Source organism: Mchenga conophoros, linkage group LG10, assembly GCF_057382185.1.
Source record: "Mchenga conophoros isolate Kocher_MC1m ecotype Shallow Benthic linkage group LG10, M_conophoros_male_GT1.1, whole genome shotgun sequence".
In the NCBI taxonomy this organism is placed as follows: Eukaryota; Metazoa; Chordata; class Actinopteri; order Cichliformes; family Cichlidae; genus Mchenga; species Mchenga conophoros.
Window position 1 is genome coordinate 2,226,257 of NC_140535.1, and position 26,105 is coordinate 2,252,361.

Genomic DNA, 26,105 nt, shown 5'->3' on the forward strand with positions numbered 1-26,105 from the left:
ACCTTCTGAGCTATCCCTGGCTCAGGAAGACATTATTATAGCAAGCTGGAGACACTACAGCTGGAAAGAATGATCCCTGACTCTTTCGTTGTGCGGAGAGTGGTGAAGGCAGCGGTCAGCGGTCCGAACCAATTATCCAGATGACTACTTCATACATTTACCGAAAATATTTCCACTTTATCAGCCTTCAGATCCCTGGATCCAGTTTGTTGCGTGGCAGTGAATGAAGCTGTGGAGGCACAGAAAGTTTGGGCAAAGGTGTAATTAAAGCTAATTATGGCACGGCAGAGGAGAGGGGAGAGGAGCACATTTATCTTCCCCACAAGTGAGCAGAGGCTGGGAGAGCTGAATTAGCTGCCTCGCTGCTGCCTCTCCCCTGCCACACCACTCCTCACAAGGACACTCCTCCTGGAAGACGAGGTGGGGTCAAGTGCATGTGTATCCCCCAGCATTATTCTTACAGGCAGATGGGGTCCCTTGGCCACTGGGCGCTGGGAATTGAAGCACTTTAAGCAAGCTCTGAGCCAAGCCACTCAGCCTCTGCATCATTAGACTGAGCTAAAAATACATATCCCACCCATGGTTGGGTGCAGAGGACCAGTTCACTGACTTTCCCCGATTCCTCTTTTCTTTGTTTTTGTTAGACATGAGTTCCATGAGGTTTTGACACTACACCCAATAAAGCTGCTATTAAATTGAATTATTGTTGAATATAGTACAACTTCACACTGTTGTTGCACTGTTATTAATGCTCACCCCACGGTATTAATGGACCTAAAAATCAATGCATGTTGTGGTAATGCTGCAGTGACATGTGCTACGAGGCATTCACTCGATCCACATTTATGGAACATAAAGCTGCAAATATTAAAGTTTTAAAAAAATATATTATCTGATTAATTATCTGCAATAAAACATGCATTACTACTTAAATACTGATTTTCAGTTGGCAGACAGTGAAAACATCTTCAGCCACCTTTCTGCATCTAAATATAAATATAACTGTGCTCCTAGGTTATGTTGGTGAGGGTATTATTCACCTGGTATGTCTCCATGCAAGCAGAAGACTTTAAAAGAGCAAAGCATGTTCCAGCAGCCATTGTAAATCTCAGCCTGATGCTTGACTGCTCTTCATGAATGACACTGAACAACCTGAGTGAAGTGACCTGAACTGAATAGATTTATTCCTGCCAAATGGTGCACAACCTGGATGTTGAATAACTCCATGTTTTCTTTCTTTATTACAATATAAATGCAAAACACGACACCAACATAATGAATAAGCTTCAGAACCTTTACTAAAGCGCACGTATTGCTTTGACAGCTTATTGGGGCAACACCGTGAGCGCTGGAGACTCGGGACACGCATAATCTCGTGGCCCCACACATGCAAGTAATTGTGTGATTGCAAAGGCTGGGGTGACTAACAACTCAGTGCTGAGAAGCAGCTTTCCAGGGTAAATATTGACTTTAAATGTCGAAAATATGCTGTGCTTATTTAGTCTTTTATTATTCATTGCCGCTGCTGTAAGGTCAGACACCACCTGCAGTGCTGGTTGGGTGGAGTTAGTTGGCCACAGGTGTCCTTGAAGCAAGAGTTCATACTTTATGAGAACATTGTAGCTAACGTATCTGTCCTGAAGGAGGGGGATAAATAATGAATTATTTAAAATTACTAAATAATTTGGATGAAATAAAGATACAGTCGCTAAACGAATAATAAAAAATTGAGTTGCTGCTTCTCTTCTCCATAAAATCAATTGTGTGGCTTTGTCTTTAGCTTGGTGGGCGTTAACGACCACAGGCTGCTGTTCAATTTAGTATTTAAGCAATTATGCTAATGAATGCATATTTTACCATTTAATGATAAAGTAATGAAGTAATGACCGGACACTTTCTTCTAGTATTCATCACCACTTCCTACTTGAACCGTTCACCTGACGCGCATTTGCAATTATTTTGTCACGCATGTACGATAAAAACATTAAAAACGCGCCGGTTGCAAATCATAATTAAGTTCGGAAATAACAAGACTGTACAAAGTGGCTCCAGCACATTTGACTTGCAGCTAAGTTAGTAGCCGTACTGTATCTTTACCGTTACTCGCAGAACAAACGACCACGGACAGCACTATTTGCGCCGAGGAGGAAGCGTGCAGCCTGTAAAGCGGCACTGCGGCATCGCCGTATCACTGCGCCCCGGTCTCCCTTCTCCGGGATCCTGAAGCTCGGATCTGGGGAGAGGAGGAGGAGATACCCTATGGTTTTCCTTCGCGGGATTTATTTTGCCAGCTCCAAACCTTCTTGTGCTTTATCTTTATTTTTTCTTTAGTGACTGAAGGCCTTCAACTTGTCCGGACGGTCCCTCCCCACTCGCAAGGGTTTGCAATTCTTGGTTTTGCATGACGTGTCTTGGAGCAAAAGGAAAAAAAAGAAGAGAGAGAGAGAGAGAGAGAGAGAGGCTTGCTTTTGTTGTGTGTCTTATAGTAGAAAATGAAGCTTGGAGAGCCGGAGCAGGAGGCAGTGCCAGTCCGCTGCTGCTGCTGTGGGCTGGACTGGATTACAGAGCCTGAGATCTTTACTGACAGCACAGGCAGACAAAAAGGGACTGTGAGCTGAGACAAGAGAAAGAGTCTTTGCTGAACTGGAAAAGCCAGGGCGAGTGCTAGGACACAGTTTGTGTGTGTGTGTGTGTGTGTGTGTGTGTGTTTAAATAAGCGATATTTTGGGAGCTATTTGCACAGTGTCTGTGTGCCATTAGATGAGTATTGGCATGGGGCATCAGGTTAAAGGCACAGGTACTTAAAAAAGGCTTAGAAGCATTATCACGGTAAAGGTGCATTTGCCTTCTTGGGGGTGTTGTTAGAAGACTGAACATGTACTGTGAAATGAATAGCTGTAAATGGTTGATGCACACTTAATTGTTGGCATGCAGGCTTGTTAGTGCCTTTGTTGTGTATGCCTTTGATCAAGCCCCCCAAAATGGTTGTGACTGTGCATGCTTAAAACATTTGTCACTTTGCAGGGTCGAGCAGAGCATACATGCTGCAGAATCCAGATGAGCTCACTACATGACAGCCCGTGTCCAAGGAGACACTGTAAAGTTGAAGATGGTGGTTGACTGTGACAGATTGGTTTTTGGTTTGGGTGGTGATGCAGAAAAGGGTTCATTCCTCTGTGCTTGAAACGTCCACCTGGATTCTGGAGGCTTAGTAAAAGCCTGCAGTTAGTTCGGTCTGAAGCAGTTTTCTTCAACATACGAATACCATTTCTGTGATGTAATGGATGGGAATTATTATTCTGGACACACTGAGAAGCCATATGTGTTTTGGACTACGATGCCAGAGTGACTTTCTGTGGCTTTAGGCCTAGTCTGCTGGGCTGCTCCTGAGAATGATGTAGAATAGCACTGCAAGCTGTTGAATGTTGCATCCTCATATTATAAAGCAGCCAGATGCCTTCAGTGTCAGTGAAGGCAGGTTCTGCTAAGCTCTGCAGCCAAACACAGGATAACCTTAATAAAGGGTCGTGGCATTTGTTTAGAGTGTGTAAAACCTCAAACGCGTGTCTCTGTTCAATTAGAACTACTTTTAATTTGTGAAAGGAGAAGTGTAGTCATGTCTGTGTGCCAAGGTGATGTTTTGAAAGAAATGAATGGTGAACTGAAACAGGTTGTCAGGGGGAATCTGTTAATTTCAGCAATTCATTTATGGATGTCTACAAGTCAAAGCTATATTATTCAAGCGCAGCTCCCAAATATTGACTCGTCTAATTTGTCTTTTATGTCTGTTTATGCTGCAACTTTATTATTAGTGATGTTGCACAGTGAAAGTGAATGAAATGTCATTTCTGATGCATGTGAGTGTGTGCCAAAATGTTGATCATTTGCATTAAAACTAATGTAGTGAGCAGACAAATAGAGTATATTGTTCACCTTGTCAGTTTAATTATTGTAGCAGGAATAGTGCTGAAGCGCTGTCACAGAGTTTACATTTGTAGCTGTCACCAGGCCAAAAATAATCCCAGGAAACTTAAGCCATCGTGTAGCAAAATAACACTGGTGTTATATAATTTACACAAGGAGCTCAATCATTTAAAAACACAGTTTATGTTAGAAAACTTGGCAAAAGCTTTTGCGACACCAGTAAAAGAGCACTTACAACACATAATCATCTCATCTCGGGGCTTAATGACCTGGCAGTGTAAAAAGCACAGTATACTCAGCAGATGCAACTAATAAAACATTCTTCTTGCATTATGCACCAAGCCAAGAACCTTCTGTTGTAGCATGCAGCACCTATCGGAAAATGGCTCATTAGCTCCAATGCACTGTTGAACTTGCTGAGTGAACATGTTGCAAATGCATGCACTCTCTCTCTCTGTCCATCTTTATTTTGCAGGAGCGTGAGTTTGCTGACCTTGGGTAAGAGCAGTTCCTGGAGAAGAAAGATGTGGCGGCACCTGCTCATCTCATCACGGCGGGGCACGTTCACTGAGCAGACATTTGCTTTAACTTGAAAAGTCCTTCCCCTGGCAAAATCGACAGCTTGGCGATAACGTGTTTAATAGATCATTTTACACCTCCGCTGTAGGATTTGATGGACTGCCTTTGGGGATCTTTTCGTGAAGCCTAGCTGGGTTCACTGAGTCAGTGCGCTTTTGAGTTTCCCATAAAAGGCTTCATCTGTTGGATATTATGATTACCTTGGATCTATCCCACTGATAACATTCTCTTGGATATTGTGGAGATTCTCCTCAAGGGGGTCTTTGCCCAAGTGGAGGTTTAGCAGTGCCGCGTTGGGCCCTCGAAGGCTTTGATTCCCGGTTAACAGGAGGGTTTATTTGGATGCTTCCAATGAAGGACATGGATGGCCCTCGATCTAGTGGTCTCCGGAAGAAGAGGAAGTCGAGGTCCGAGAGGGATCGGGAGAGGAGATCAAATGGGATACAGAACAACCACGTGAAGGGCTCCGTGTTTCGCTTCTCCTCTGACTCAGAGCGGGAGGGTGACAGGGAGCCCTCGTCGTCCCGACCTCGACCTCCACGAAGAAAGCGGAAGGAGTCTACTTCTGCCGAAGAGGACATCATTGACGGCTTTTCCATCACAGGGTTCGTGACCCTCGAGGCCCTGGAGGTGAGTTCTGTACCACGGAGTGGGAGGGGACTTGTTTGCACTTACACATTAAACTCGAGCTGTCAGACGGTGTGTTCTGCTGAATGGATCGGTCAGGTACTTTTGTTTTTAGCTCCTACCTGTGTGTTTGGCTGTGGTGTGAGCTGGTGTTCAGCAGATGCAGGCTGATGTTGTCTGGATGAGTTTTCTTGCAAAGCCTCACACCAGATGAAGTATGTTGAGCTATGGTTGTAGAAGCTGTTGTGCCTTTGTGCGCTTTGGCACGAGAGAGCAATTTGATCCATGTTACAACAGTTTATTCACTGGTGGTAATTTATTATGTGCTGGCTATCCATTTTCCTTGGCTGACCTCCAGTGATATAGTTCTACATTATGACTTGCATGAGCAAGCATTTTATATAGAGCCTAACTGCTACATTTTTCTGTAGTGGCAAGTTACACAATTGTGTGACAAACCTCTGCAGTTGTGGAAATATTCTGCTCTAGGTGTTGCCATTTGTCCATGTCAGTTTTTAGCTATCGCGGAGTCTATTTTGTCGTGACTGTCGTGACTGTAGAATAAGGACAGCGATTGACACGAAGAAGCGTCATGAGGAAACAAACGGCAACAGGAAGTACAGACGTGTCTACATATTCGACCCAAAGACATTTGAGCAGATAGGGTTGCTACATTAACGGGTGGTTATTCTACATCCAGCATTACTGATCTACATTATTAACTTCATTATCTGTCCTCCCAAGGTTCGAGGGTATAAGTTTGACACTAAGGTATGCAGTGCGGTGCTAATCTCTCGTTCACTAGTTTGGTCCATATCAAGGATATAAAGAGTCGTACTTGTCCTCATCGTATCCTTTTGTTAGACAGAGCCACACTTTTCGCAGTTCAAGAGTTGCTTACGGTCATGTTTTTATTCCTCTTTATTCAGAGTGACTCCATTGAACAGTCGTGGGCTCTTGTGCTTCTCTGTGCGTCCTTTCTTTCTCCTCGCTCTGCCTGACCTTCTTTCAGTTGTTCTTTCCGTTGATGTTTTCTGGATCAGTCTGCTAAAGAATTGCTGTTCAGTTTGAGTGTCTGGTTAAAATGACAACAGCCCAGCGTATGTGCATAACAGAAGGCAAACGGAGACCTTGAGAGAACTTCGGTGCAGTCACAGGGCGAATTGGACAATAGCATGTGCCCCCCCCCCCAAAAACAAACAAACAAACAAACAAACAAACAAATGACTTCAGTGCAACCTGTGGTATAGTACACTTTTGTCTTTGTCAGTAGTAAGCTCTACCCTGTCTGCTGCTGTAGCCATGGTCCAGGTCCCTGAACACCCCCCAAACTGAGAGTTTACTAATACACCAAAAATCTACTAATAGGTTTAATTGGTGCCATTGTTGCAAAGCAAATAATGCCATTATATGTAAACGCTTTATTGTCCCTGTGTGGATAACTCGTCCCATACCCTTTGTCGTTGAGACGCCGTTCTTGGACCAGGTCGATGGTGGAGTGCTGTTTTATTTGTAGCATACACATTTTGTTGTGTTACATATATACACACAAACAGGGTGCATTTTTGTGCACTGTGGGGAAAAAATGGAGATGGTGAGCTGGTCCTGATGTTTTTAAATAAGAAATGGAAGAAACTCAAATTATTGGTTCATCGAATGTTCAAGAGCGAGAATTTCATGGTTTGATCAGGAGTTGAAGCTGTGTCGCCACCACTTTAGTCCAGGGCGGGCAGTTTGAGCTCTATTAGCAGAGTTGGAGGCACAGAAATCATTTCAGGGACGGCTGAGCCAGAGCAGCGTCTAGCTGTGTGTCTGAGGTAGAATAGGATTATTTTACTGTTTGTATGTTCAGTACCAGAGTGCATTTTGAACTGCAGCACACTTGTTGCCAAACGCAGTAATCTGATTGGTCAGATGTGTTTGTTCAGAACTAAGAAATCTGATTAAACAAGAAAAAAAACCAAAAAACTGAGCTTGGTTTGAAAAAATAAATGTTGTAAATTTGTCTGTGTGAGTTGCTGCATTTAAAATAGATTCGTCTGCAAATGATTTTTAATGCACAGAAAAATCACACATCTGTTACACATCTGTTACACATCTGTTACACATCTGTTACACATCTGTTACACACGTTTGATCTGTAACTGCTCCTTAAACATCTTTAATAATTTGAACAAGATCTTAAAAATCTTTTTATTTTTTTCAGCAAAAAATAAAAAAATAAAATAAAAGCATAATTTCATTAGCAGGAAGTTAATCTGTTGATATAATCTGTGGCTGATTTTTAAAATAAAAGCCTGAAATAACTACCAGAGTAGACCAGAACGCTTTAAAATCATCACATCATGTAATTACTTACTGGATATTATCAGTGCTGCTTTAATGCTGTTAAGTTATACAATAAAAAAAAAAATAGAGTTAATTTTTGATGCTCATAGATATCTCAGATTTTCAAAACAAACTTGTATAATTGAGGATTTTTATCTTCAAGTCTTCAAGTTGTCACATTTTCAAATTTAAATTTGGTTCTTAATTAGTCAAACTAAATAGCTAATAATAAAAATTCCCCTTTTCCTTCAGTGTTTTCTGCCAACCTGCAGTTTACTGAAGGTTTCGTTGTACTTTAACGTTTGATTATAACAGATTTATTATCCGCAGCCTCGTCCTGGTGCCTTACGAGAGCCGTTTGCGTAGTTTGTTCATTTATCAGTCTGTTACTGAATTTTAAACAGAATAATGAATGAAAATATTTAAGTGTCATTAAATTAATATTGAGTCACAGCGATCTAGAAAAATCTTGTCAGAGTGGTTTACTCAGTAATAAATATGCTCTTCAAGTAAGAGTAGCAGGAAAAACTAATTATACTTGGTTTGTGTGCCAATTCTGTCTCTCACACACACACACACACACACACACACACACACACACACACACACACACACTTGCTTGATTCAGCATCATCTAGCAGACAGAATAGATGGCACTATTGAAGTATGCTATAATACTATAATACTTCCACTTCTTGGAGAGCATTAAGTGCAGAGCTTTGTTGAAATGAGCCTCAGATGTAATAGTTCAGATGCTGTGAAGTGGGAGAGGTTTATCTTTCTCCTCGGCACTGACTGGATGTAATAACATTTCTTTCACTCTTTGTCCGAGTGTGTTCAGTTCAAAATGTTTGCACGTGTGTTTCATCGGTCTGCTAATTTGTCCCCAACTCATCAGTTAATTTTTAGATCTCTAAAATGTTTTTTTGTTTTTTTTTAATTAAAAAAATGCTAATCTCAGGTTAAAGAATGAATGTAGCGAATATATTATTGAACTGATTGATTAATTGAACACCTCAGGCTGACTGGAGCTGAAGTTTAGTGATTCAGATGTTGAGAAGTTCTGAAACAAGATTTCACTCTATTTTCTACGTCTTGATTCCCCATCACACACACACACACACACACACACAGCTGCTGACTTTAAATTATGACTGAGAGGAATGAAGGAGGTTTTGATGGACTCGGGTTTGTAAGTCTTCCAGGAGAAACTGCAGCGTGTTTCGTTTCGAATGATTGCCATTTCCTGAGGAATGCTTTGATGTGATAAATGCTGCTGGTGAGACTCCTTACAGCTTCTCGCATATGGATAAGACTACTTAGGAAGGATTTTCATGGCAGTAGACATGGTTTTCATTTTCATATGAATAATTAGGCAACATTTCAATCTTAGTGAGAATCTCTGATTTCTCCGTCTCTGTGTTACTTTATCCCCCTTTATTGTTTATTATTGTTTTTTATTAATTTCACACTAGTGACCCCAGTTTGCTTTGTTTGGACCACATAATATTTCGAGCACACGTATATCACAGTCTGGGTAAAGTTAAATTCTGATGAGGTCAGAGCCCTGGAGGTAGATGCCAGTGCGCTCCATCTGTCACCGCGGTGCTGGAGACACACACTGCTCCCAGGCCTGCTTTCAGTGTGCATGCTGATAGCCTAGCTTTAGGAGCTAAGGCTTCATTGATGAGGCTCCTGAGACCTTCAGCTACCAAGTAGCTTTTGGTAGCTGTTGTACAGTATGTGGTTGTCACAGTTCCTTTGTTGTTTGTCGGTGCTCTTCAGTTCGTGTTCGTTGGTACTGTTGTTAAAGGAAGTAGCTGCTGCTTGAAGAAAGCTCCCAGCCTTCACCTGCATCAGCTCGTAATGTAACAGGAATGGAGGATGGGCGATATGACCTCAAAATAATATCATCGTATTTCTATAAAACTTGTGATCATATTTCTGATGATATAAGGAAACGATCCAGTGAGTTACTGTCACTGATGACAGACGACATAATTCAATGTGTGAATCTATTAGCATGAGGTGCTAGCAGCACTATAATGCAATAGCAGAGACACAGCATGCGTCAAGTCTAAGCCCAAATGTAACTTTGGTATTTTTCCTGAAAATTGTCAGTAAAAGTATAACGAGACTGCTCAACACTGTAGTTTAACAGCAAGTAAAGTTCCTGAACCTTGTAACTGTTCAGGAGTTGTTACATAAAAACATTAAAATGAAATGTATTTTTGCATGGGGTGTATCTTGCATTAAGCTTTTTAACCAGCTGCTCAAAGCCCTGTAGTTTTACCATTGAACCACATCAGTAATTTCCATCCACCGTCAGCTCTTCCTGTCTTATGGAGTACAGCTCGCCGTTCTCGGTGGAGCCATTTGTGAACATTTGGGTCAGGCGTCACCAGCTGCAAATATCTCTTCCTTCGTAGTCTGGATGGACAGTGAAAGTTTGTTGTTTCCACCTTTCATGGAAAGTTTTCCTGCATATTTTGCAAGACTGCAAAATATGCAAGGAAAGCAAGGAACGCACAGGCTGTTACACGTGGGTGTGCGTTCCTTATTGTTGTGTGCATCAAGCAGTGTAAATTCATGGGAATGACACTTTTACATCATTTACACTGATATTATTGCAGATGCACTGCGGCAACAGTAGTTTGTGCACATGTAGGATGTAAGGAATACTTGTGCAGTACTCGTACATGTTCATTACTGTGCAAACCTCTGCTGGTTTAAGGGATGTAGAAAACATCGTGGTCACAATCTTGTAAATGGTTTGTGCAAAAAAAAAATTGAATTGAAAATGTGAACACAAAACAAGGCTACACGTTTACTATTAGCAGTTCTTTATGAGCAGAAGGCTGTTTGTAGTCAAGCGTTAGCCCGAAGGCATGGTGATATTGCTTTATTGAGTGTAGAAACACTATGTGCTTTCTGCCCTCTGCGTGCAATCGTAGTTCATGGATAGCAGATCTAATGCAGTGATACGAAGCAGCTATTCAGTTATTATGACTGTTAGTGTAATAATGTAGAGCTAAGGCACTTCCAAAGCATGCTACAGTATCCAGTGTGACACTGACCATTTGCAACGGTTATTTCCTTGTAATGTGTGTTTTTTCGGTCTCATACAGCACAAACACAACCTGCTACAAGGACAGAGAAGCGCTTCCTCGTTGCACTGAGATCAAAGTACGTAGCAGAAGCTGTCTGAAGGATTTGGTTTAGAGGCCGATTTCTGTTGAGAGAAGCCTGAGCAGCAACTTATTATAGCATTTGAAGAAATGACTAAATTATTGAGTGCCTTGTCCTCCACAAACCTTTGCTGTCTTGCACCCATTTCAGTTGAAAGGGGTCCGTAACCTCGGCGTGCCCCCGCTGACCAGAACCGATTTAAAAACGTTGCCTTAGTTAACCCGTTGCTCCGTTCTTTCCCCATAATTGCTGCTCTGTGATGTCTTTATGTTTGCATTACATTTCAATTTCAATTCAATCTTTATTGGCAGACTTCATGTCCATAAAAAACAAGACAGAAACACACACACACAACCCCCCCCCCCCCACACACACAAGGTATAAACCTTAAATATATATATATATATACTAGGGGTGCAACGATATTCGTATCGATATTGAACCGTTCGATACAGTGCTTTCGGTTCGGTACGCATATGTATCGAACAATACAACATTTGTAATTTATTTTATCAACTTTCCTTCTGACGATGCTGTCTGTGTTGAGCGCTCAGTGAATCTGCGCTCGACTACTCCGCCTAGGCTGCACTGTCGAGCGCAGATCCACTGAGCGCTCAACACAGACAGCATCGTCAGAAGGAAGAGCGCAGGGCAAGCTTGCAAGACAGAAGTTAAGCTCTCCTTGTAACAGGCAAATTGAACGTCATTCAGATCTGGCGTTTGGAATTATTTTGGTTTTCATGTGACGTATGACCCTGAAGGTAAGCGCGTCATGGACTAAAGTAAAACAGTATGTTGGATGTGCCACGCAATGCTTAATTACATGGGTGGGAACTAGTGTGTTAGCGCAGTTAGCTCGTTAACGTGTTGGCCGTCTAGCCCCATGCACGGAGCGATCGGCGGTAGCTCGTTAACGGAGATTTGCCGTGTTGTGGCGTTAACGTCATTTCAACGAGATTAACCTGAAAGCACTAGTGGGAACACAACGAATATGACTGCACATTTACGCCGACATCATCCTAGTGCAAAGACAAGTGGAAGCAGACAAAAAAAAGCAAGCATGCTACTAACTTTAGCCGAGTCATTTAGACAGCTGTTAGCACATGATTCTCCTTATGCTGCTGAGAATATAGCCCAGAAGAAGCGGATAGTATAGCTTTTATTTTGGAAAGAGACATTTCTCTAGCTAGCCCGACGTCCCGGAGCTAGCGATTTTTTTCAGTCGGGCTACCAAAATCTATCTCTTCCCTGCCCGTCGGGCTATTGTAGGAAAAATATATGTCAATGCTTTTGCATTCTTTCGGAAATGTAGCTGGGTAATTATGTCATTGGCATCGGTGAGCCACTGTCAATATGTGACATATTGAAGTCGCGTTTGAATTTGCGCTTGTTTTTTTGCTTTCACTTTGCAATCGTGCGAACTGTGTATAGAGAGCGACAGCACTGATCTGTGAGTGATGATAATTTGTGCACCAATTCCTCTGACATCGTCTTATTAATCGTTAGCTTACTATGCAAACATGACAAGTGAAATCTCCCGCAGCTTAAACATGTGAGAGGTTGATCGCGCAGAGAATCGCTGAGCTTATGTGAGTGCGTGTGTAAAAGCATTTCAGTTCTGCTGAGCCAAATAAGACAGGTCAGGGTGAAGAAGTGACAGCCAAAGAAAAGCTTACCACAAAACGGAGAAGTTATGACAAATCAGACTATAAGGCAAAAAGAAAGTGCAGCTTTATGGTTTCATGGACAAAAGAATTTCTGTGGCTGCAATATGACGAGCTAAATAACCAGGGCTGCACATAAGTGGTCCACAGGTGCGTATTCGCTGTCAAAATAAAAAACACGCACAAGGGTTAGGGTTAAATTTAAAAACTGTACTTTTGAGTTAAAATATATATTTATAATTTTAATAAATGACAAATTAAAAAGGCATGAACATTTTTTTGTATCGAAAAAATATCGAACCGTGACACCAAAGTATCGAACCGAACCGTGAATTTTGTGTATCGTTGCACCCCTAATATATACACATACATACATACACATGCATATGTGCGAGCATGCACACATATAAGCATATAAAGCATTAGTAAAAATATAAAACCATAATATACATAAAACACAATTACTTAAAAGAAATCAATAAATACACAAACACTTCAACCAGTGCTTTCTCAGACTGGATGAGTAACGGGAACCACTCACTGTCGGATCTGTAAGTGCTAAAATTATGCCGTTACTCGAACCATCCAGTCGTTCTCTAAAATTGAACATTAACTTTCTTAAAAGTGCATGCACACGTGCACAGAAAAGTTCCCCTTACCATTTGTCTCTGTCTGTAGTAAAGACTGTATCAGTGCCATCACCATTGTAACCTCTTTCACTATTGTCCAAGGTTATGCCTGAAGGCTCGTTCTGCCCAATAACACCTGATCTCCTTACAAAGGAGGTTAACAGCAGTCTATTACATGACTGACTGCCCATGATAATACAGTGAACAGCATAAAAGCAGCTCTGTGTAAACGAGTACATTTGTCTGTTCGACTTTGATTCTCACTCTGGAAAGACGTCTTCATTCACAGCACCCTGCAGGTTTCTTGTTCCTCTAAATCATTTTCCTCTCTAACTTCATTTGTTACACACTTTAAAAAGCAGAAGAAAACACATTGGCCTAATGCACACACACTGCATCGAACGGACCGAGCGTATAAATGGATTACAAAGCACATAGGTGAGATGGGGAGAGGAGCCTAGCGTTGGTAAGGACGTGCAGAGCTGACACAAGCATTTTGCGTCAGCATAGACGGCCTCTTTCTGTGACTTGGAGGAAGTTTGAAAAAACTGTGTGGGTGTGGGAGGGTAAAGCAGGGGGTCTTTGTATATTTATGACACTTTTTGTCACATTTGTACTAAATACTGTTGTAATGAATGTGAATTATGAGACTGAAGTGGTAGCTCTCTAAAAGTCTGGGAGCACCGAAGGGTCTTGATATTTTTCTTCATTTGAAATTTTGTCCCTATTCCCTTTGGAGCGAGCGCCATTTAATTAGACTATCCTGCTTTTTTTGTGCTGAATAAAACTGCTTACAAATGGTTTGATCCTGTGCTGCTGTGAGAGCAAATCTAACATCTTTGTAAGAATTATTAATAAGAAAAATCTGAGAATGAATAATTTAACCCAGCAAATGTGGATGTGGAACATCTGGATCTCTAAAGGATCTGGTGGGTACGATTTACCAAAAGCTTTAGATGAAGCTGTTGTGGGCATGTTGTTACTCTGAAGTGGAAATGACTCCACTTGAATTCTTTAAACAAATCTGGCGACTTTTTTAGCTGCCCCATTTCTGCGAACACTAAACAGCAAAAACAACAAAAAAGTGAACAATACATTTTCTAAAAGCCAACTTTCATCACGCTCCAACCAGAAGAACGCCACAAATGTGTTTGACGCTTGATAACCAGTAATGTGAATCAGACTCACCTTTGCCGACTACGTTTCCTGACTAACTCCCACAATGCCTCAGAGCCGTCTCCCATCAAAAATCGCCAGTTACAGACATTTGATTGGACGAGGGCATGTGTTGTAAATTTAGCATCAGGTGTGTTTCTTGCCTTGCAGCTTCTGATTGGTGGAACTGATGTTACCGTGATTCTATTGGCTCAAACGATTTGGGGCAAAAAGGACCATCCCACAACTCGGCCCAGTGTATGTAAGTGTGTGGGTAACTCTTCACAAAATATTCAAAAAACAAGCAGTTTTCTGCAGATGGTGTCAAAATGAGTTTGTAATTTCAGAGAAGTCCTGTATTCATGTTGGGCTTGTCATCTTTGAGCAGGGACCTCAGAAAGACCCTCGGGGGCTCACGAGGTTTAAAAAAGTAAAGAGAAAAGATTTGGACTGGGAATCTCTGACTTCCAACTTTCTCTTCATCATGTAAGCACTAGATCACTTGCAGCCCTTACTGTTCCCTTAAATTCTGGAAAAAATGGTCACCCTGCTACGTTTGCTGGCTGCGGTACCAAAGGACAACAAGTAATATTGCATTTTTCAAGTGTTAGTGAAAGACTGATACAGTGAGTATTGGTTTTGGTGGGATCCCTGCACAGAACTAAAAACCAGTTTTGAGGAGTGCGTCTGTTATACATTTGTCCACCAATAACCAGTCAGTATTTATAATATTGGTTTAACCAGGGTATGCTGTCTGTTCAGAAAAGGCTGGCTTATGTTTACTAGACTGCGGCTCCCAAATATCATGTTAGCATTAGCCTGCACTGCAAATGCAGCTTCTAACATGCTTTAGGAGCTTAAAGACGAGGAAGTTGTGCTTTTGTTAGAAGGATAATACTTGAATTTGTCTTTCATTATCATTCATTGGCATTTTTGTCAGCAAGTGCTCGTTGATTTCTATATTGATGAACTGTTTCCTGCAGCACAGTTGCCAGTAAAAATGTCTGGAAGCCTAGCTAGATGTGTGCTAAACTAGATCGTGCAGTAACAGATGAGGTTGGATGCTGGAACCTACCACACCACAGTGCCTAACTGCACCAAGCTGCAGACTCCTTTGCTGCTGACCAGAAAGCTCAGCCCATTACAAAAGCCTTTAATGCATTTCACTGCAGGCTTCACATCACTCTAACAAAAAGGTCTATAAAAGGGATAGTGTAGCATAAGTGTGTGCTGCAGTGGAAATGCTTCTGTAAAGCCTGTGGAAATCCTCCACCTGTCCTTTCTGACTGTTTACATTTGTTTTGCTTACACTCTACACCACCAGGACCTCGGTATTTCCTTTTCTTTTTTTAATGTCTGCTGCACCCATCAGCTATTTCATTTTGGGCACCAGTTTCCCACCCATCTGTCACACCCACACTGGCCTCAGGAGACATTCGAGCCGAGGTGCCGTCGAGCAGCATGGATTAAGTTGAGTTATCAGTGTGTGTGGGCGAAGGCTGGAGGTGGTATGAAGTGAGGAGTTCAGCGAAATGATAAGTTCATCGATGGGTTGTCAGACCTTCAAATACCAAATAATGCTAAGCTCATTAATGGCTCTTGACATTTAAAAGCAGAGCAGGGCAGGTTGGTAGCCTTAGCTAAGAGATCAGCCGCGGTAATGAAGTCGATAAACGATATTCCTCTCACGGCCAAATGAAGATGATGAATTACAGTTTAACGGTCTGGCATTTTTCTTTGTGTGTGCTGTTTGTGGGATGATGCCGTCAGCTCGCCAGCATTTCAAAAACAATTGATTTTCTCTGGCACAGCCCCCAGAAGTCTGCCTAGAAGAGGACTTGTAAGGGAGAGAAGAAGGCATCGATTGGTACTTCATTGTAAGAAAGAGGCTAATGTAAAATCAAATCTATTGACAGCTTGTTTCTGAAAGAATATTAAAAAAAACCTAATAAAAGACGACAGTTTGAACCGATTAATACAGACGAGTATGAAGCCAGGTCTTCTTAAAGCTCTGATCCTGTGAGAGAATTGCAGAATGATGAACAAGAACACCTTCAGAAGAGCTTTTTGTCATGACTGCTCTCCTTTGGCCAAGCTGCCTTGACAGATATTCCTGTCTGCTGAATAATACCTCTTTACCAGCCCCTTAATTAATTTTCCACCTTTCACACATGTATTTATTTCAGTCTGCTGGCAGTAATGGCAGATGTTCATTTAGCTACATTTTGGAGCCAGAGTGATGTATGGCATGCATTAATATGCTGTGACAGCCCAGTGAGTGACGCATTAATGAAATAAGCTGTCATCTCTGAACATTGAAAGAAATATTGGGATTAGATGGTCGCTCTGATGGATCTTAATGTGTGTAACATTGAATGTACTCATTAAATTAACTTCTCATTCCTTTGTGGATGTTCGTTGGTTTAGAGGCTGAGGATGTCTCTCATTTGAACCTAATCTGAACCAGGGCCATGTTTAAACTAGTGTACACTCAGCATCCTGGCTGTGTAAAGGACCTCTCAAGCAACCAGTCTACTAAATGTTGGCCGGCGCTGATGAAAGACATCTTTCCCTTCAAATCAGGTTTTTCATGGTGCCTCGCTAAGCATTTGTTTTCCAGTCTCTCCACTGTGGGGACTCGGTTGTGCTGTATCGGGCGTTTTGTTGGCATGGTAAGGATCCATTTGTCCCCATTGAGGGGAAGGTCACCGCAAATCAATAGCGAGTTGTTCTGAGTAATAGCCCTGATTCTATAATCAAATGTTTCCATCTGTGTCAGAGTGGCACCTATCCATAGAGGATGAGGGCGTCACTGAACAGTTTGATGAGTTAGAAATTGAAACTGCGTGGTCCAGCCTCTGGAGGGATCCCACCACGTAACCATAATTTAACCTCCCGAGACCCGAACTCTTTCATTTCATGCATTTTAAATTTCTCTTTGCTATTTGGGCTGATTGGGACCCGATGAATGTAAAAACAAAGAATTATGCAATTTTCTTTTTTATTTTATTTAGTTTTTTTTACCTGATTTTTGTTTCTGAGAAAAATATGAGGAAATTCGCTTTAAATTTTGATAGAGCAGTGACAGTATAATGTCCTTGGGCGATCGTGGCTCAAGAGTTGGCAGGTCGTCTTGTAATCGGAAGGTTGCTGGTTCGAGCCCCGGCTTGGACAGTCTCGGTCATTGTGTCCTTGGGCAAGACACTTCACCCGTTGCCTACTGGTGGTGGTCAGAGGGCCCGGTGGCGCCAGTGTCCGGCAGCCTCGCCTCTGTCAGTGCCCCAGGGTGGCTGTGGCTACAATGTAGCTGCCATCACCAGTGTGTGAATGGGTGGATGACAGGTTGTGTAAAGCGCTTTGGGGTCCTTAGGGACTAGAAAAGCGCTATATAAATACAGGCCATTTAAGTGGATATCAGGACGAGTCGACTATCAAAATCGTCGACAACTAATTTAATAGTCGACGCGTCGTCTGAAAGACGCAGGAATAAGCAGTAAAATTTAAGAGTGTAATAACGGGCTGAAACAGAAGATGGCAGCACTGCATCTACAAGGATGCCAGCTGCTAAAACGCCGAAGAAGAAGAAGCAGCAGTGTCGGGTATCGTAGCTGTGTCCAAATTCAGGGCCCGCATTTGTCGGCCGATTACATCACAGCGGCGCGACAAAGCCTGTCCAAATTCAAAGACTCCTCCGAATGCGGCCGACAAATGCGTCCTTCCTTTCCCCAGATTTGAAGGATGGGTCGGGTGTGTCCTTTATGGCCCAACCTATCCCAGAATTCATAGCGCGGCTCAGCCAATTCCAGTTTCCAACAATAGCGGCAGCTACTTTTAACTTTTAACATATTTTCAGGCGAGAATGTAGCTGTGTAAACTTCAAATATCTGCTCGGTTTATCAAGACATCGCATATTTGCAAAAGTCCTCCGACGTTTTCGGAGACTTCTGTTACCCATCAGCTCGATAGAGAACAGCGAACCCCCGGCACATCATTTTCAAACCCCCGCGGTCTTTCGCTCCTCAGGTTAAACATGTATAAGTCACTTAGATAACTTAAACATGTTATTGTTTGGCTTTTTTCAGTATTTTATTTGTTCCTGAGTAAATCGGTTTGGCTGAGATTAAAGTTATAGTTTTTACTAGAGCTGGGCGATATGAGATTTTTTCATATCACGATATGTTTTTTCATTTCAGGCGATAACGATATCTATCACGATATAAGCCAAATAACTATATTTGTAAGATTTAAATGTGCCGTTGCTCACAAGTAAAATGTGAAATAATCAGCAGCTTGTTTTGATTTAAATATTTATTTCCCATAATAAGTTCAACAGGGTAGATGTACTTAAGGAACATGAGACTTTTTCAGATAAATAAAGGCAAATATTGCAAACTACACAAAAGGCAGCCGCTAAAGCGTTTAAGTTTCAAAATAGAACAAACGAAACAGACTAAACTGTCAATTCCACTTAGAAACAAAATATTAATTCTAAAAATAAATCTTAGTTTGTTTTACAGGAGAACAGACAAAACTGACTAACTTTTGTCAATATCAAATAAACTGAGAACTAAAAGGAAATTCTCAATCTCTCCTTGTTGTATAGCTTAGCTTTTCAAACAGTTTTAACAGTTACTTTAGTCTGACAAAAGCCGAATGACGAATTAGCGCTTCCAGTCAGAGACTGAGGCTACGTCCACACGTACACGGGTATTTTTGAAAACGGAGATTTTCCGTTTCCGTTTTAAAAAATAATCCCGTCCACACATAAAGGCAGAAATGAAGGAAAACGCTGCTATGAACATGCCAAAGCAGCAGGTGGCGCTAGATTCCTAACCGTACCGAAATGTTGGCCAATCAGAAGTCTAGAAGCCTCGGTGGGAAAAAGTAAACAAAGCTGGGGCATAGAAGCAGAACCGAGTCGTATGTGTGGAGGGACAGTAACTGTGTGTATATGTAAGCATTTAAACACTGCAGAGAGTAGAATTAACAGTATTGTAGAAATTCATTTCACCGAAACAATAACGTGGCGCACAGTGTGACGCATGCACCAGTTTATTGTATTTCCAGACTTGCTTTCGGCACAATTTACAGTGCACGCTACTCTGTTTTTTGTCAGACTTGAAATAGCCGAAATACCTTCACACTACGGAGCTTCTATGGCTCTTCCGTTCGACAATCTCTCCGGCGTTGGAACCATCATCTGTTTTCTCTTCGGTCACGCTCGGTTGATTTTTCTAGTCGGCACACTCATTTCCTCCATTACCCGCTGGCTGCTTCCCAAACAAACACACGTGCGGCTTGGCACTTGTGCTGTACGTAACAAGTCACGCGACGTGACGCTGCGGCTGTGATTGGTTCGGCTCTGCGCTACTTAGTTTGGATTGGCTGACCTTTTTTTTTTTTTTTTTTTTTAAGAGGACAAGAGCGGCGAGGTCTATCGCAATAGTTTAATTTCTCTATCGAGTAAAAGTTATATCGCGATACATATCGTTATCGTTCTATCGCCCAGCTCTAGTTTTTACACAGCTTAATAAACTCAAGCAGACAGCTGATTATCAGAAGTGTGAGATGCTCGAGAATATACTCCAGTGTCCTGTTATATTTTAGATAGCAAGGAGTTTATTAAACTTCACTGAAACAATCTGCAAATTTCATTAAAAATTTAATAAACTATCATCTTGTCTTTATTTTTAGTTAGCACATACCTTAAACACTTAAAGCTGTAAGCTAATGATAGTTATATAAGAGCAGATGCTGCTGGTGCAATAAGCTGTACGTTTTACGTCCAATGGATGATGATCTGATTAGTCGACTATCAAAATAATGGTTTGTGGCAGCCCTGATCAGGCCCTTGTAGAACAAAATTGAGTATTTTGGTCTAGGCAACCCAAAATGTGATATCCACATATGTGGACACCAGGTCCTTGGAGGTTAAATGCCATATGAGGAATATGTTGTGGAACAATTCTCTTCTGCCACTCCAGAGTGCCAGAGATGTGAAGAGTCAATGCCGAGACGCCACAGCTGCTGTGACGGCATGTTTCAGACTCATTGTCTGATTTCTGTCCCCTCGGATTTGTCCACTGTCTGCCTAGCAACAGGATAATCAGAAATGAACACTAAAGGGGAGTGATGAAATAAAAACAAGCGGGCTGACGTTGTGAACTGACCTTTGGCATGTTCTTCTAACCATGTTACATCCTACCCAGAAACAACAAGTTGTGTCTGGGATGGACCGTGCAGCAGCTTTGGTTAATGTCATGATGTGCAGCTCAGCTCAGCTCATGAGCACTTGAGTCACGTGCCTAACACTGACACACTCTTCTCTCTCGCTGAGGGAGACACTGGTGCATTTATATGAACTCAGACAAAACAAATAGCTCAGCAGCAGGGGAAATGCGCAACAACCAGCATCAGTGTTTGGAGTTGACATACAGACAGAAGGAATGGGACTGTGGGATGTTGAAGCAAGGTGCAGTTTGCAGTCTGAAACCGTCCTCTCCATTATTTTAATTGTAATTTAGTCGCTACAAAGAGCTGCGTCGACTACTCTGATGGGGAGGGCTGGAATTGATTGAGAATTGATTGAATTTCAGGACCCACCGATGTTTAAGAAAGATGCTTTTTTTCATGGGGTGCAGAAATGAAATTGAAATTCGACTGTATTGTTTTGCTTTTACTTGATGGGCAATATGATTAAACAGTTGAAACATGTTTCATTCAGTCTGCCTGGGGTGAGACAAGGGACTTTATTTGCAGTGTTTGTAAAATGCATTGTTGGGACTGATTCATGAATAACAACCAGTGCCAGTTTCCACGCGTCCTCAGCTTAAGGCTACTTCACCAGCTAATGTTCGGTTAACGGCACATCTGGAGTGGCTGGAAAGCGTCGGATTAATGCTTCCACCTCTCTAAGACCCGGTCTCCCCGATACTTGTTAATGTAGTGCGCAGCTCTGAAATGAAGTTCCAACGTGTCCTCGTCCATGTATTAGCACAGAAGCAAATCACATCCCTGTCGTAATGGAATCGACTTCTCTTTTAAGAAGAATACATTCCCCGTGTGCCACCAGGTCATTAAGTTCTCTGCTTTTCACTTCTCCTCTGCTTAATTCAGGCAGGCTCCACAGGTGTGAGGGTTTACACAGGCTGATTGTAAAATGCCATCTCGAAGCAGAGCTTCCAGTGCCACGCGGTCCTCTTTGTGCGTAATGGTCCCCATCAGGGTGCATTTGGACAGATATTTTTCCTTCATTCTATAAAACCTTTTCATTCTTAGCTGCACAGTGCATACTCATGATGGTGTGGTGAGGACTGTGTGGGCATTTGTGTGTCTTTGCACCACACCGCCTGTGGACTTATGGCCAGAGCCCTGTTGAGATCTCTACCTGGAGCTTTTGATCCCCGCTCTCTTCTCTGATCCGTCTTTAAAACGCAGCCAACCCGCCACTGCTTCCATTTCCATCTGCTTCCATTGCTGCACACTCTGATAAGCTTTGCTCACTAATTGCACTGCTTTACTTGTTTTGGTTCTTAAGTGCCAAACTATAATCCAGAGTTACATGCTCTTTTGCAATATTTAGAAAACGAGCACATATCATGGAAGCGTGTCCTCAACGTTTTGCTTTGCTTTAAGCACCTTGGTTATCATTAGGCTTTACTATGCAGCCCAATTTGCAGTTACATATTTTCCAGGTCAGATGATATTGAGACACTAATTAAAGGCTTCATGGCTGTGTCTCAGTGCGATGTCACCCCTCCCTGCTTCTGCTCAGTAGGAGGGTTTGAACTGAAACTGCTTCAGATGAAAATCACGGAGGTTCATGCGATACAGATTTTCAGTTAGTCATGCTCTGTACTTCAGTTCAGCATCCACTGTGAAGTTGTTTTGGGCCATCTACTTTGGTTGGACATATTTGAAGCAGGCTTTTGCAAGCAGCTGTGGATATTTCACCCAAGTCCAGCCTACTGAATGTAGCCTGGGAAAAGCTTTTGGCACATCTTCCCAATGAATAGATTTCAACCCACTGAAAAAGTAACTAAAGTTCTACTTTACTTAGGGCTGCTCAATTAATCGAATTTTAATCTCGATTACGATCTGGGCTTTCAACGATCATTAAAAATGACTGAGCCGATTATTAGCCCCTCCCTCGTGCTGTACTCTCGCGCTGCTCCGTGTGGCAAATCGAGCGCACCTCTCTGCATTTCGAACACGTGTCACAACGATTAAGAGCAGCGGTCTCCAACCTTTGTTGCGCCACGGACCGGTTTATGCCTGACAATATTTTCACGGCCTTTAAGGTGTCGCGGATAAATACAACAAAATAAAACTAGTACCGGTACTGAAAAAAAGAAGATTTATTCATAACACACGTGAAAAGACCCAGGAAAACCGAGTAAACGATAAAAACGATAACAAAATAACGCTGAAAACCGATAAAAACCCTGAAAACCAAACATTTCACAGCTGAGCCTCAACTCTCGTGGCCCGGTACCAAACGACTCACGGACCGGTACCGGACCGAGGCCCGGGGGTTGGGGGCCGCTGATTAAGAGGACCCGAGGGAAGCTCGGAAAGCTCAGCAGAAGTTATTTGGAGAGGAGAGTGACGGCCGTTGGTTGAACAGAGAGGTAAAAAAACTTCAGTGGTGTGGAAACATTATGGGTTCAGTCAGACGTGGATCAAGTAGACACAGTGTGTAAACTTTGCTACAGTGTAGCTGCACCACAGAGCAACACTGCAAAGCTCACTAAACACAGATGTTTACATTTTTCATTTATTTCTTATATTGCAAACATTTGCACTGTTATCAGCATTTGCACACTATTTTATATTTTTGACAATCTTTAAAGTCATTATTCAACACATTGTTATTGTTAAATAAATATCGTCAAATAATCGAGATCTCAATATCAGTGAAAATAATCGTGATCATCATTTTTGCCATAATCGAGCAGCCCTAACTTTACTCATGCAGCGCTTTTCACAGACACACAAGTGGCAAAGCACAGTGTGTCCACAGTCACAGCACTATCCAAAGAAAACCATGTGAATTAAAAATGAATAAAAACACGACTAACAACAAATATCAGAGCGCTTGATTAAACTAAAACACTGACCCTACAACGTTTAACATTAAACAGATGAGACACGACATTAGAGAATTACACTCGAATGACTTTTTGTTCAATAGCTGTTGATTTGTGTCTTCTGCATCTACCCCTCACTGTAATTACAACAAGTGCAATATTTAGATAAATACTACACGTCTGTGTGGATACTGTGCAGTTTTCTAACATACCCTTAATCAAAAACGGAGCTGCTGTCCTCATGGTCCAAGCAGCTCTTTCACTTTAACACCTTCAGGCCTCCTGGTAGAGATGGATGAGTTTTACGTGTCTAAACAGATGTGGATGAAATCAGGATGTTAAGATTTACATTACAAAGTGAAGGGCAAGGCCGAAGATCGCAGGCAACACAGACTATTTAAAATAATTATGAAGCATATTTGATCTGTGGTGATAGTCAATGCACGATGAAGACAGCCATGCAAAAGTGTTACGAAAGCTCCACCGGCTGCCGGTAAAATATGTTTCCTATCACGGAGCATGAAGGTGCATCAGGTATATCTGGTTCCAGCGTTTGCATGGTTGGAATATTAAGCATGAAAGTGAAGGCTTAGGTGTGAGGAGTAAAGATAATGTAATATGAAGGCACGGATCCTGTGACAAATGCTCTGCTGGGGAATTCCTCACAAGGTTTGGAGGAATAGTGACAGGAGAGCGAGGTGTGTTAGGCTGTGTGTGTGTGTGTGTGTGTGTGTGTGTGTGTGTGTGTGTGTGTGTGTGTGTGTGTAAAAATGGTTGTAGCTGTTGATTTACACCTGTCATTGATCATACTGTTGTTCTGTGTGCAGGATTGTTGCGCTTTATGTAATCGCTAAGGATGAATCTGTAATGCTGCCGGGCGAACAATGCAGGGACATTTTTCCTTTGTTGCTATGATGCTTGGAGCTGAAGCCAAGATTGTGTGTTTCTGTGCACTGAAGAATACTTAGATGGCAAAAGATGTACAAAAGTAGATGGCAGGGTGTGTTTTTCATTCATTTTTAAAAGACGATAATGTTTGTTTAATATGTAAAGCTGTCTCTATTCAGTAAATATAAACTTTTGGTCAATTTGGGGCCAAACCTTGTAATCATCTGTCTGTGTGTGTGTGTGTGTGTGTGTGCGTGTGTGTGTGTGTGTGTGTGTGTGTGTGTGGATGGGTATTAACATTTTTGTGGGGACCAAAATTTGGAAGTTTACTAGGGGTGCAACGATATTCGTATCGATATTGAACCGTTCGATACAGTGCTTTCGGTTCGGTACGCATATGTATCGAACAATACAAAATTTTTAATTTATTTGATCAACTTTTCTTCTGACGATGCTGTCTGTGTTGAGAGCTCAGTGGATCTGCGTTCGACTACTCCGCCTAGGCTGCACTGTCGAGCGCAGATCCACTGAGCGCAGCGCAAGCTTGCAAGACAGAAGCTAAGCTCGTTGTAACATGGCAACTGCCTCAACGCTACCCGAAATTGAACCTCCCCCACCCTCATTCAGATCTGTCCTTTGGAACTATTTTGGTTTTCATGTGACGTATGACCCTGAAGGTAAGCGAGTCATGGACTAAAGTAAAACAGTATGTCGGATGTGCCACGCAATGCTCAATTACATGGGTGGGAGCTAGTGCGTTAGCGCAGTTAGCTCGTTAACGTGTTGGCCGTCCAGCCCCACGCACGGGGCGATCCGCGGTAGCTCGTTAACGGAGATTTGCCGTGTTGTGGCGTTAACGTCATTTCAGATTAACGCTGACAGCACTAGTGGGAACACAACGAATATGACTGCACATTTACTCCGACAGCATCCTAGTGCAAAGACAAGTGGAAGCAGACAAAAACAACAAGCACGCATGCTACAAACTTTACCCGAGTCATTTAGACAGCCGTTAGCACAGGATTCTCCTTATGGGGACCTGATATGTTTAATATGCTGCTGAGAATATAGCCCAGAAGAAGCGTATAGTAGAGCTTTTATTTTGAAAGAGACATTTCTCTGTAATAAACACTCTTTTCCAAAGATGAGTGATTCCTCAATCAGATTTATTATTTTATCCCTTTGTTGTTTCAGCAACATTAAATTTAAAAACTGTACGTTTGAGTTAAAATATATATTTATAATTTTAATAAATGACAAATTAAAAAAGCATGAACATTTTTTTGTATCGAAAAAATATTGAACCGTGACACCAAAGTATCGAACCGAACCCTGAATTTTGTGTATCATTGCATGAACACCAAGTGTGTGTTCACTTGGTGTTCATGTATAGGGGCCTGTGACTGTGAGAGAGGAAGAATATGAGAAAGAGACAGTGGTTGACAGATGGAATGTGTTTTTCACAGTATGTGTGGGAGGTGGGGTGTAGACAGTTGTGATGTGTGTGTGTGTGTTCGTAAATGTGTGCGATGGGGACAGTTATGCTCCAGATTTGGAGCTCTCTGCCCCAAACGAAAACATTGGCCTGTATTGTTTTTGGTGAGTGCTGTACACTCTGAGTCTTCAGCTGTAGGGAACAGATCCCACAGTGTGTCATCTCCTGTGGGATGACTCCTTTACAGTATCCACAAACTCAGCAACATCATTTTCCACAGGAGTCATTGATACATTTGCTCCTGAGCATTATTTCCTTAAGAAGTTACACACGGCAGCTTTTTGATTCCTTTTTAGATGATTCAGTTCTGTTCACTTTTTATATTTATGCTGTCGAGGTCTTTGTTGCTGTGACAAAGTCTCAGTGTCCTGATGTTTCTGTAGTGAGGACTATAGAAAGCATCATTCCTGCCGTGGATTATTCCTGGTGAAGTATGCTTCATTTTTTAAATGTTATGATTTTTATTTTTAATGAACTTTAGCAAAATAAGTCCTGCGCTCAAGGGCTACCTGACGATAGTGAGATGTTTAATGTGCAC

At 42.0% G+C, this 26,105-nt stretch overlaps 1 protein-coding gene across 12 annotated transcripts in view; it reads left to right on the forward strand.

Moving 5' to 3' along the window:
- The first annotated feature begins 2,182 nt into the window (after window positions 1-2,182).
- Window positions 2,183-26,105, forward strand: part of auts2a (activator of transcription and developmental regulator AUTS2 a) — a 351,111-nt gene continuing 327,188 nt past the window's right edge. For 10 of the 12 annotated variants that reach the window (XM_085288144.1, XM_085288148.1, XM_085288147.1 and 7 more), the window contains exons 1-2: window positions 2,184-2,380; window positions 4,400-5,133. In XM_085288144.1, coding sequence (XP_085144270.1) covers window positions 4,846-5,133 — 288 coding nt within the window. In that variant the 5' untranslated portion in view covers window positions 2,184-2,380; window positions 4,400-4,845. Of the gene's footprint in view, window positions 2,381-4,399; window positions 5,134-26,105 lie in introns of all 12 variants that reach the window. The other 2 variants (XM_085288152.1, XM_085288155.1) reach the window with 1 other exon arrangement.